General features: G+C 45.8%; 1 protein-coding gene across 1 annotated transcript in view; it reads right to left on the bottom strand.

The window, feature by feature from the left end:
• Nucleotides 1-12,220, bottom strand: part of BMPR2 (bone morphogenetic protein receptor type 2) — a 156,998-nt gene extending 144,778 nt beyond the window's left edge. Inside the window, exon 1 of the mRNA XM_053280647.1 lies at nt 10,589-12,220. Within this exon, the coding sequence (XP_053136622.1) occupies nt 10,589-10,664 (76 nt within the window). The 5' untranslated portion in view covers nt 10,665-12,220. The remainder of the gene's footprint in view (nt 1-10,588) is intronic.
• Between the last annotated feature and the right edge of the window lie 242 nt (nt 12,221-12,462).

The raw sequence follows: 12,462 nt of genomic DNA, 5'->3' as shown, positions 1-12,462 counted from the left end.
TCTATTTAAACCCCTTTTTAAAAAAAATAGCTGATCTTGTCTTAATTTCAGTTTTGTTGCCAGATAAAAATGAAATACTCTCAGTGCCTTATCCAAGCGGAGTATGATATTCTTGCAGATCTAGATTCTGCCTAGGCAGACAGCCTGTAACAATAGGTCTAATTGCTATTAAATATTAACATTTTTGTAAAATAGATTTACGGGACATGGCCAGTTATTTTCCATATTGGTAACAGAGCAAAGCTATAACAGATACCACCAGCAATATAAAATTAGAAGAAGAAAAAACAGTTGTTCAACTCCACTATGGAACATTAGACACTCTGTTAAGAGCAGTGTTCCCTCTAATGAGGAAACTTGTGTGCAAATGCACAAGGACACAAGTTTTTTCATGTCTGCTCAGTTAGTTTTAGATCCCACTCAGGCTGAATCAGGAAGGCCCCATTTGGAATGCACATGCACACACACTGCCTTGATACTGTCGCCCAGAACAAAGCTTATTCTGCGCACAGATGAAAATAATTAAGAGCATAGGGAGACCAGGGTATGGTCTCCCTATATTAAGACCAGGGTAACTTTATGCATATACAAATGGCAACCAGTGGGTGGAGAATGTAACAGCAAGAGGACAGAGGCCCTCCTTATACCCTCCCATTCTTAGGTCCTTCGGGCTGGCTCAATGGAGTATACTTGATGTCTAGCCAGCTCCAGCTCTATCTTCAGTAATGTAACTTCTGGCAATTCCAGTCCATACGGAGGCCAAGCAATCATCTTCTTGAATGTAAAGGTGTTATTCAAGAACTACATGTTCTGGCTCCAAGACAAGGAAGGTAGGATGTATTAGTCACTTCTAGTGAAGACACATTTTGTTCTAGATTCCCAGATCATCTTTCTGCCGGCAAGAGGAAAGCAGTGGTCTCCTAAGCCCCTGGAAGTTTCATAAGCCTGCACAGAAGATCCAGCCAGTACCTCCAAATCCTTTTCGGTTGGTCCCAATAAAGATGTTACCAGTTGTGGCTTCTGGTTCGTTTTGTTTATTGTTTTTCTTTTCAATGCGTGTCTTTACTATGTTTATTCTTGTCCTGGAACTACACCGTCTCACCTATTTTTCCATCCAGTAATGTAAAAAGCCAAATGCAATAATACCTTTAATAATGTGTGGTAGGCTTCTGCTCAACTGTTTGGATTACGAGAAGTGTAATCTATATTTTTCCCCCTACCAGATACTCTTATGCGTGCATGGTGATGTTTGGGATCTTTACCAAGTGGTGAGACTTTTCCGTATTTTCCACATGGCTGAATGGTCCATTTGTATTAGCAGTCCACAGCAGGTGAGGTTGAGTGCAGAAAGTATTCACCAGTGATACAAAGCCCCATGTCCAGATGTATCTTTTAAGGAGTGGCCTCTCCTCCCTATGTTCTTAATGTACTCGTACAGATTTAAATACTTACACTTTGTGTGTAGTTCTTAATTTTAATTTGTTTTGGCATGTTTGAAGTTTTTCTCTTTTTTACTGAGAAACTGCACTCATCTTCAAAATCGTGTTTGCACACATGATAAAGGATTGAGGAAAAGGAATGTCATTAATTGTGCACAATGAACATTCACTTCTACTTTTCTCCATATTATGGAATGTGTGCTTTGGGGAAAAGTTGCAAGAAAAACTCATTCACTGTACACATTTACAACTAATGGAACACAGCTTGCTCCCAATCCCTCATCACACTATACACACCTCTAAGGTGTGCACATGTGCATGCATGCACACATTTTTTGATGTCCGCTCAGTTAATATTACATCCTACCCAGGAAGGTCCCATTCTGAATGCACGTGTGCACACACTGGCAGAAATTTATTCTGCACACAGATGAAAAGGGCTAGAGGGAACATCGATTAGTACACATGAATACAATTCCTTAGTAAATAAGAAACTTTTCCATTAAATGATAGGAAAATTTTACATCTGGGGCAGCATCCATACTAATACTTGCACAAACAGAAGACGTTACTCATGCAAGGAGGGAGGGTCTATTTTTGCCAATCCTCCCTTTCCTCTGTAACTCCCTGTGCTTCACAAAAGAAACACTGGTCTTACCTGTGAAGGGTTCTTTTTTGCAGTGTCTAATTGTATCCTCTATAGTGGGTTGTGTTTGAGATCATGCCTCAGGAAGACAGGAAGTAGTGTTCAAAGTTGCAGGCCATATTCGGTAGCTAAGTAGGCAGAGTCCCATACTCCAGTTCCGGACGTTGAGCCAGGCAATAGACATCTCTAAAAGTAAAACTTATAAGAAAAGAGCAGGAGAGAGCAAGACAAGGCAGAAGAGAGTAAAAAATCACAGAGGTAAGAGGATGAGCTGCGAAGACAGTCTCTATGAGAGTTGTCTGAGTAAAGAAATCAGAGAGGATATCAAGGAAAAGACTGCTGTACCCCAGGAGTCGCCGCCTGCCACTACTGCACCCACACCCAACGAGATAGAAATGGCGTCCATGGGAGGGCCGGATACAATCAGACACTGCAAAAAAGAACCCTTCGCAGGTAAGACCAATGTTTCTTTTTCCGCAGTTGTCTGATTGTATCCTATATAGTGGGACATGCCCAAGCTGTGAGAAAATGATGTGAGGGAGAAGCAGACGTTAGACCACCTGTTGCAGAACAGTGTGGGCCATGGCTGCCTGATCAGTGTGGAACGAGTTAATTTTATAGTGTTTAATGAAGGGCGAGATGGATGCCCAAGTAGCAGCCTTACAGATGACCTGTAGTGAAACACTGGCTGAGAAGGCGGCCGAGGTGCTGGTGCTGCGTGAACAGTAGGCTGTGATGCCTCCCAGAACCGGAAGGAGAAGCATCTGATAGACCAAGCAGATAGTGGCCCGAATCCATTTGGCAAAGGTAGCTTTAGAGACCTTAAGGCCCAGAGACCTGGAATGGAAAGCAACGAAGAGAGCATCCAATTTGCAATGGGCCTTAGTACGGTTTAAGTAGAACCTGAGAGCCCTACACACATCCAAGGTGTGTCAAGCCTTCTCCTTGGGGTGCGACAGTTTCGGGCAGAAGGAGGGTAGGACCACTTCCTGTGACCTATGGAAGGTGGAGTTAATCTTTGGGATGAAGGTAGGGTTCAAGCGCATGACGACAGCTTTTTCCATAAAAAGGTACAAAGCTCCTTGTGTGCTGAGAGCACTGCCAGCTCGGATACCTTCTGCACTGAGGAAATGGCCACCAGGAAGAGGACTTTGCAAGAAAGGATCTTCAGTGGAGCTACGCATAGAGGCTCGAAGGGGGGGAACACATAAGAGCATTAAGGACCTTGTTCAAGTCCCAGGATAGGAATCTGTGGACGGGGGGGAGGGGCAAGATTGTTGGCCCCTTTGAGGAAACAACTGAGGTGCAGGTGAAGCACGGTGGAACCCTTGGAATTAAGATCTTAAAAAACCGATGCTAGCGCTGAGACCTGCCTAGGCAGAGTGCTAGGTCTGAGGCCCATATCCAACCCTTCCTGGTGAAAGGAGATGACTTCGGGAATCTTTACCGTAGGAGTAGGAGACAGGTAGGAGACAGCAGTTTCCTACATGACCATCTAGAGAAGGCGGCCCAGGTGGCTTGGTACATGCAATTCGTGGAAGGACGTCTGGAGGCTAGAATGGTATCTTGTACTGCTGTAGGGTATCTGGCCCATTCTAGGTAGAAGCTTTCAACCTCCACGTGCATAGTTGGAGCCAGCCCAGATCCGGATGCCAAAGGGGCCCTTGGAGGAGCAGGTCCCAGTGGAGAGGCAGGGGCCAAGGCTCCTGGACGGATAGGGAGATTAGGTCCGCAAACCATGGATGTCTGGGCCACCTTGGGGTGATGAAAATGATGTTTGCCCTCTCTAGGACCACCTTCTGCAGAACCTTGGGGATGATGGTGGTTGGGGGGAGCTGTATAGGAGGCCCAGAGGCCAGGGTGCCATAAGGGCATCCATGTCCTCAGCTAGGTGGCAATGGAACCAAGTGAAAAACCGGTGTAGCTGGTAGTTTTTCTGAGGGGCAAATAAGTCCACGAACGGCATCCCAAAGATCTCTGTGACTTGTTGGAAGACCTCCACATGAAGAGACCATTCTGCTGCATCTATGGTCTGGCGGCTGAGCCAGTCAGCTGTCAGCTTGGTTGTCCTGCTCAGATGTTCGGCTGTGATCGAGGTCAGAAGGATATGGACACAGTCCAACAGGAGAGTGGCTTCTTTCATCATGGAGTGTGACCTGGTGCCTCCCTGGTTTGTGATGTATGCTTTTGCGGCCACGTTGTCTGTGCGAACCAATACGTGTTGGCTGCGGATCTGTGGGAGAAATCGGACCGGTGTCAGGCGGATGGCTCGTAGCTCCAGAAGACTGATGCTCAGTGATGTTTCTTCGTTCACCAAGGTGCCTTGTGCCAGGCGGAGGGTGCAGTGGGCTCCCCAGCCTGTCAGACTCACATCCATTGTCACTGTTATCCTGCGTGGGTGGGGGCACCAGAGGCAGACCCCAGTAGATGGCTGGGGATATCCACCAGTGTTAATGACTGAATGACCTCCCTGGAGACAGAAAGCATCTTGTGAGTCCTGGAGGAGATGAGTCCCTGAAACGGCCAGAGGAACCACTGTAGCAGACGGGAGTACCAGTGAGCCCACGGGGTACATTCCATGCAAGGTATCATGGATCCGAGCAGTGGTGCTAGGATGGTGAGATCCATCCATGTGTGGGTTAGAAGGGGCTGGACCAAGCCCTCTATCTTGGAGATGAGCTTCCCTGACAATGAGATGTTGCCCCGATTTGTGTCGAAGAGTGCTCCAAGATGTTGCAGGTGTTTTGAGAACACCAGATGGCTCTTCTGTTGGTTGACCACAAACCCGTGGGACACCAGGAGCTGTAAAGTTCTTTGTACGTCCTTGTAGGAGGGTTGGTGAGCGAATCAGCAGATCTTCAAAATAGGGATGGACGTGGAGTGCCTCCTCCCGCATCCTAGCTACCAAGGCCACCATGATCTTGATGAATACCCTGGGAGCCGAAGAAAGGCCAAAGGGCATGACCATGTATTGGAAGTGTTTGTCTCTGATCTGAAACCGTAGGAACCTGAGATGGGACAGATGGATGGGCACGTGGAGGTATGTCTCCGACAAATCTATGGATGCAAGGAACTCCCTTTTTCATATTGTCTCCTTGATGGTACAGAGGAATTCCATCCTGAAGAGTCTTTTCTTGATGAAGCGATTTAGGCATTTGAGATTGAGTACCTCTCTCCATGATCTGTCCTTCTTTGGGACTAGGAATAGAAGAGAGTAGATACCTTGGAATTGTTCCTCTGGGGGACCGGTTCTATGGTGTGTATCTGAATCAGATGAAGGAGAGCTTGAGACATATGCTGAGCCTTCACTGGATTTTTGGAAGAGGCAGTGAGGGTGTGGAAGTTGTGTGGTTGCATTATGAATTCCAATCGGAGGCCCTGGGTGACGGTTTCCCATACCCATGCGTCTGAAGAAGATTGGCTCCATGCTGTTGGGAAGAAATGGAGCCAGCACCCGACAGGCAAGGAGTCATTGTTTTTGACTCTAATGGAAACCCAGTCTGAAGGGCTGCCTGGAGGACTGGTTTCTGTTGTTCCTTCAGAATCTTTGCTGTTGTCCCTGTTGGCACCAGGTATTTCTGTAAGGACCATAGGAAGGTTGTTGGTCCCTGGAGGTATTGGAGACAGGTATGTAGGTGGACCTGTAGGGATGTAGGGATGAAAATAACCCTGAGGGATGAAAATAACCCTGTAGGGATGAAAATAACCCTGAGAGGTGCACCCTGACCTGGGAAATTCCCTGCGTGGTGTAGGCACTGTCTTCTTCTTATCTCTGGTTTCAACCAGGACCTGGTCTAGTGATTTCCTGAAAAGCATAGTCCCTGTAAACAGAGAGGATGCCAGATTAAGCTTGGATTTATGGTCAACTCTCCAATTTTTCAACCATATACATCTCCTCACTGGCACCCCAGCTGCCACAGACCGCAAAGCATGTTGTATGCAGTCCAGACTGGAATTTGCGGTGAAGGCTGAGGCCTTGGTAAGTTTATTAATGCCCTGTCTAAGCTGTTTGTTTTCCGGGGGGACAAGTTGGATTAACTCCTTTGCCCATAGAACTGCGGCCCTGGAGAATATGGAATTGGTGGAAGCTGCCCTGATGACAGTGGCCACGCCATCGTGGACTTTACGAATTAAGAAGTCATACTTTTTATCTTTCGGAATCTTCAGTTGTTCATCACCGTCCTTGTTCATCAGCATTCCCGAGACCAATTGTGCCACCTGGGCATCTACAATAGTAGAGACTAGAAGAGACAATGTCATTGGGAAGAGCATACAATTTTGCAGGGCATAGAGTAGATGGTTTGGATGTGAAAGGTACCTTCTATTCAGCTAGCATAGCTTCCCTGAAAAGGGGGGGGGACTGCTGAGGGAGAGGCGGAGGTAGAAGGAAAGACCGCTGGTCAAGGCTAGGTTGAGGTTGGGAAAAGGACTCAAGTGCAATATCCTTAATGACTCTACAAGCTTTAGCCAACAGCACCTCAAAATAAGCCTGATGGAAAAGTCTGAAAGAGTTGGCTTGAATAGTTTGGTCTTCCTCCTGGCACAGCTCACCCTCCTCGGTGGAAGAGGAAGCAGAGGAGTCTTCTGACTGGGAGGGATGTGGCTGGGGGGGGGAGGCAGAGGGGTGTGAGTAGGAGGAAGGACCTTAGGGTCAGGAGGATGTGTAGGGGGTGGGCGGAGGCCTGGCAACCTCCTCTGAAGAGGAGACTGGAGGCAATGAGGTGGCAAGCCTCTTAATTCTGTGAGTTCTGGGGCAAAACTGTCCTCTTTCACTTGGAGGGATAATCCCCTTAGTTGGGCTGGAACAGGGCAAGGATGAGAGGAAAAATGGGCCTGTTGGCCTGAGGTGCCACCTTAGGGAGATCAGGGGGATTATTGCATAATTCAGACTGAATAAACTCCCTTAGCCAGGATTTGAATTCAGGTGCCAGTTGCTTAAATTGTACATCCATCTAAGGGACAGTGTTAAGCATGTCTGGTGAATTCTGGCTTGCTGGTTCCAAGCCAGTCCCAATAGGAGCAGAACTCGGGCTGGTAGTGGTGGAATTAGTCAACTGAGATATGGGGGGAAATGGCCTGCAAGCCGGGTTCCGCCTCCCCCGGGAGTTCGCCAGATCCTAAATTCACGGGCATGCACAGGTTACCCGTCCCAATTGTAAGTGCCAAGGAGCCTCTTTGCACTTGTAGCAAGGCTGGAGAGAAGTGCCTAGGGAGCCGCTGCTGACAAATGGCTTGCAAAAACAAGCATTCACTAAGGTGCGTCACAGGCAGTTGTAGCGTTTTTGCCTTTCCAAGATGGTTTTTAGTTTTTTGGAAGGCTTGGGGCACTCAGATGTTTGGTGCTTGGATTTTTTGGTGGATTTACGGGGTGAAGCCTTCACCACACTAGCTGGAAGAACGATCCCCTGAGCTTGAGCTGTTGCGGGCAGAACCCTGAGTGCCGAGTCAGTAGGTGAGAGTAGGGAGCATTTGCCACTGCAGGAGCCCGCACTGCGGGCTTTTACTCCAATAGTGACCAACATGGCTTCAGAGGAGTGTCCCTCAGAGGGAACCCTCCAGGTAAATCCCTGGCATGAGCAGGATTCATCGGGAGGTCTTTCTGTATTGCCTCCTGGGAGCCCAGTAAAATCAAAGAATATAACCAAGTATAATGAGCCCAATAGCTGAATTACAAAACTGAAAAATGTGTTTGGAATTCAGTCAAATAAAATTAAAATGACTCCCTTCCTGCCCGTGCACACAAAAGATGAAGGATAAAGAGAGGAAACGAGCCTGAATAGCAGAGGAAACCAAACTCTCTCGAGAAGCATGTTGCCTGAGGCGAGACAGGAACAGAACTGGAGTATGAGACTCCGCCTACTTAGCTACCAGATATGGGCTGCAACTCTGAACACTACTTCCTGTCTGCCTGAGGCATGATCTCAAACACAACCCACTATATAGGATACAATCGGACAACTGCGGGGGGGAAATATGTCTCCAAGGATCAGGGGACATATATAATGTGTATACTTTTCACTTTCTCTCCTTTGCATCATTATATGAAATGTGACCACAAACTAAGGAAATGCACAACTATATTTTGGAGTTTGTGCTTTAAAAGCTTATGGTTGAAAGTCTTCACATTACTATCAATAATAAAGCCCATGATTATAGTCTGAACCATGATTATACTTGTCCAGAAACCCCCCCTACAAAGACACATAGTATACATAATATGGTTAAAGCTAAGCAGGTCTGGTCAGCGCCTGGAGGGTAGACTGCATGGGAACCCCACATAAGATCCTCCATGTTTATCAAAATTGTACATCTACATTAAACTAGTTATTTATTTATTTTCAACTCTCTATGTAAACCACTTTGGGAACTTTTGTCGAAAAATGGCATATAAATATTCGTAGTAGTAGTACTTCTTGGAAGGTCACTCACGAAGACTTTGTGTAGGTTTCAGTTTTACTCCTAAACACCCTTACTTGAAAGTAAGGCCTACTGAAACTAATGAAACTTTTGTATAAACGAGTTTAAAGATCAGGGTGTATTTTTTGTGGTGGCATGGAAGTCCTGTATGTATTACTGGAAGTGTGATTGCTTTCACATGTGCGCACAGCTGGGAAACAGACATGTAATAGTTCAAGTTATTTGCACATGTTCCATTCTGTTGAGAAGATTCCCCTTATAATATATATACGTTTTCTAAAATATGTAGACTCAAAATTTTGGTTCTACTTAGAATTTAGTTTGTTTTCAATACTATGGAACTTCAATATGTTAACATATTAATGATGTGCAGCACAATCTTATGAATGTTTACTCAAAAATATATTCCATGATATCCAATGGGCTTACTACATGTGTTTATAACAGCAGCCATTAATCTGCAGTTAAAAACTGAGAACTATTACCAACAGTAATCCAACATACATAATTGCAGCTCTTCCCTACCTGGCACAAATCAAAGCTACTGTACTTGTACTCTCTTCAGGATGAACAAAAATAAATCACTCAACATCTTGCCAACTAGTTAGGCCATAGAGAAACCATATATTTTTAGCAGACTAGATTAGATATTACATTTGTAAAGTTTTATTACAGAAGATGCAAGTTTCAAAGATTCACCCTTCAAAGAAAATGGCTTACACAACTACCAAAGACAAGAATGGTGGACAACTGTAAGTACCAATGACACAGCTAAAGGTAAGTCTACTGTAAGCAAATGTTCCATATCAATCATATTAACTCAATACCTTCCAAGGTGACATTTTAAAAAACTTAATGAAATCAATAATTGGCTACCTCATGTTTAAGAAACAAATGTATAGTTCAACCTAAGCATTCTTACTCAGAAGAACTATTAAAAATGTGAATGGTGAACCACTAATTTCTGTATCAATAAGGATAACAAGATAATCAATACTTAAGAGAATTTTAAATTGGTTTGAGAGGGGAGAAGAACAGACATGACATCTCCTGTAAAAAAGGCACCAAGTCTGTCCATTTAATATTTCTTATGAAGTCCTTCTTAGAGCATTTGTTCCCTTAAGAAACACTTGTTGCCCAAATAACGCAAGGTAAACAGAGGTAGTCTACTACCTCAGTTGGTGTCTGAATGAAGACAAGAGCTACTTTCAGTTTTCCAAAAGGTTATGATTTTTAAAAATTGACCAATAAAAAAGAGCCTCGACACTTGTGTTCTTGTATCCTCATCACTCAAGACAGCTTTTGCCAACATCATGCTTCTTCTACACAATGACCAAAAGGATGTCCCCCATCCCTTAGCATATCCAGTATATGAGTAATAGTGAAGACAGCTCACAAAAATAAATTAGTTTAACATAAGGCATTATTTTGGTATTTTTATAAAAAGGTATTACATAAACCTTGCAAAATTCTATATCGGTATTACTGTTTTAAGTTCAATTTACCATTGCAAATATTGAAGACTAATATTTATTTTGTTTATTTAAGATCCCAAACATAAATTCCCCCCTTATTTAAAATATATTAAAGACTCCTAGTGTTCATGAGGTACCACTGACCCTATTTATGGCTGCAAACAAATCTCTCATACACAGCAATCCAATGTTTAACATTAATATATCATGTAACTCTATTTCATGCAATAGGGTGGTTCTTCATATTTTGTGAAGATGAGCTCATTAAAAAAACAATTCACATTGACTACCAACTGTGTGCTCATCTATACAATAAAACATTTCAAGATAATACATCTACTAGATCAGCTTTTAGGAACTGTAACAACTCCCAAGAGCACAATGCAGACATTTTAAAAAGATAAACCTGAATAGTCACCAGCCGCACCCCCTTTCTCATACTTTAAAAAAAGCAAACACAGATGTAATCAACAGAACAGTTAAACCAAAGTATTTAAATTTATACTGATGTATTTCCATTTATTTCAGTGGCACTAAATTGGTTTAAAACAAGTAATCTGAATTAATTCGTTTGCAGATCATGCTGCTGTGTTACACCACTGGCTACTTACCAGCCGCAGTGCTGAGGAGTAAGGTGGCACTGGAGAAGAGCAGCACCAGCAAAAGGTGCTGCAGGGAGGCAGTCATATTTGGAGAAACCCAGAAGGGCGAGTGATGTGTATAATAAAAATAATACCAAGAGGAGGAAACCTCCTGTCCCCAGAGTCTTAATTGCTCTTGGTTCACAATCCAGTCTGAAAGGGCAAATGGCAGATAATAGGAGCTGCCTGAGCTCTTACTCCATTCCACGAATCTATCTTCATGTTTCAGGGCTTGGCTTCCCCTTGTTCGCTTCTAGCAGAATATTAAAGAGGAGTCTTGCTTTTCAATTCAAACCAATAGGCACTTTCTTTTCCCTAAGCAGGTAATCATCCTTAAGAAAACCGAAAACCCAGATTATTTCCCACACGTCTTCACAGTATCAGAGTACCACTCAGATTTCAAATGTATCATATCCAGAAGCAGCGATGTTTTTTGTTTTTTTAAAGGAGAGATTGTCACGTATAAGCAGCTTCCTCAATCCCAAAAGGAGGCAGGGATGGGCAGGAGGTTTAAAGGCCGAGGAGGTTAAGGGGAGAGAGGAAAGCTCTCCGTTTGGTGTTTTTAGGAGGAGAGCTCCTTTCAATCACTTAACACTTAAACATAAGGCGGCGTCTTCTTTCTTCAGAAGGAATTTTAAAGGGCACATTCCCCCTATGCATCTTCAGCCTCGAGATGAAAAGCGATGCTGCGCCTCCACTCCCTTGTCTTACACAAGCAATGGGAAAGAACTCCGACCTCAACGCGAGGAAGGGTGGTGGGTGGGAGGGAGCCGTCTTGGCGTTTCTGATGAAGCAGGAATCAGGGCTCCCCAGTTCTTGGCATCAACCAGCCGAAAAGGAGCGAGCGAGGCCTTTCCCCCTTTCCCGAGGAGGAGACTTTCTTCCCGGCTACTCACCGCCCTCACGCCCTTCTTCTTTGCGGTCTGCCACCCGTGGAGAGAGGCTAAGGGCGGGGAGGGGAGGGGGCGGGGAGGGCCATGGATCCCCCCCGCTCCGCCTTCTCTCCACAATGCCTTTTATTTCTTCACCTCGGAGAAGGGGCTGTGGGTGACTTATGCCCCGATGCCAGCCAAAGCCTGCCCCCGGTTCACACGCAGCAGTCCCGTCTCTCTCACCCGCTCCTCCCTTGGAGGGGCAGCAGCTCCCCGTCAGCCTGCTGGTCTCCTCCTTTGCCCGCTCTGCAAAGCGTGTGCGAGCGCAGCCAGGGAGGGAGGAAACTCTTCTCACAGCAGGGCGCGACGCGACGCCTCCCAGTCCCCGGTTGCTTGGCGGTCTCGAAGCGGCTGCTCCCCTTCCCTCAGACCAGACACAAAGGGGAATCGCTGCTAAACTGCCAGTCTGAGCTGCTCCCGGCCCGTGGGCGCCACGAAGCCCCGCCCCGCCCTCCTCCCCACCTCCTTGTCTCCCGGGCTCGAGCTCCCTTGCCTGTCCTCACGCGCCAGCCAGCCACGGCCTCCCTCCCCCTCGGAGGCCTCTGATCATAGAGACGGCCCTCCTGCTCTAGATAGAGCGAATCCCTACGCCAACTATCCCAGCGACGCCTACTCGCTGTCTAGTTCGCGGAGGCCGAGTGAGAAGGTGTTGACAGGGAGTTTTCTGCGCCCCTCCCGCACCGCCATGTTAGGAAGAATTGTGTGTTTGCCAGATTGCGGCCTGAAGAAAAACTGCGTGGGAAGCAGAGGAGGAGCCGCGTGCTGCTCTATGGTTCGTCCGTTCTCTCGTCTTTTCGGACAGGAGTCTAGCAGCATGTTTACTTAGAAGTACATCTCATCCAGCGATACATGCATCCCATGCCGTAATAACTACTGTACTCTGCTTTGCACTTATAAGCACAAACAAAATGA

This window comes from Hemicordylus capensis, chromosome 1 (assembly GCF_027244095.1).
Source record: "Hemicordylus capensis ecotype Gifberg chromosome 1, rHemCap1.1.pri, whole genome shotgun sequence".
Lineage (NCBI taxonomy): Eukaryota > Metazoa > Chordata > Lepidosauria > Squamata > Cordylidae > Hemicordylus > Hemicordylus capensis.
The sequence above is the reverse complement of the archived record's forward strand: the minus strand, read 5'-3'. Positions and strand labels throughout refer to the sequence as shown.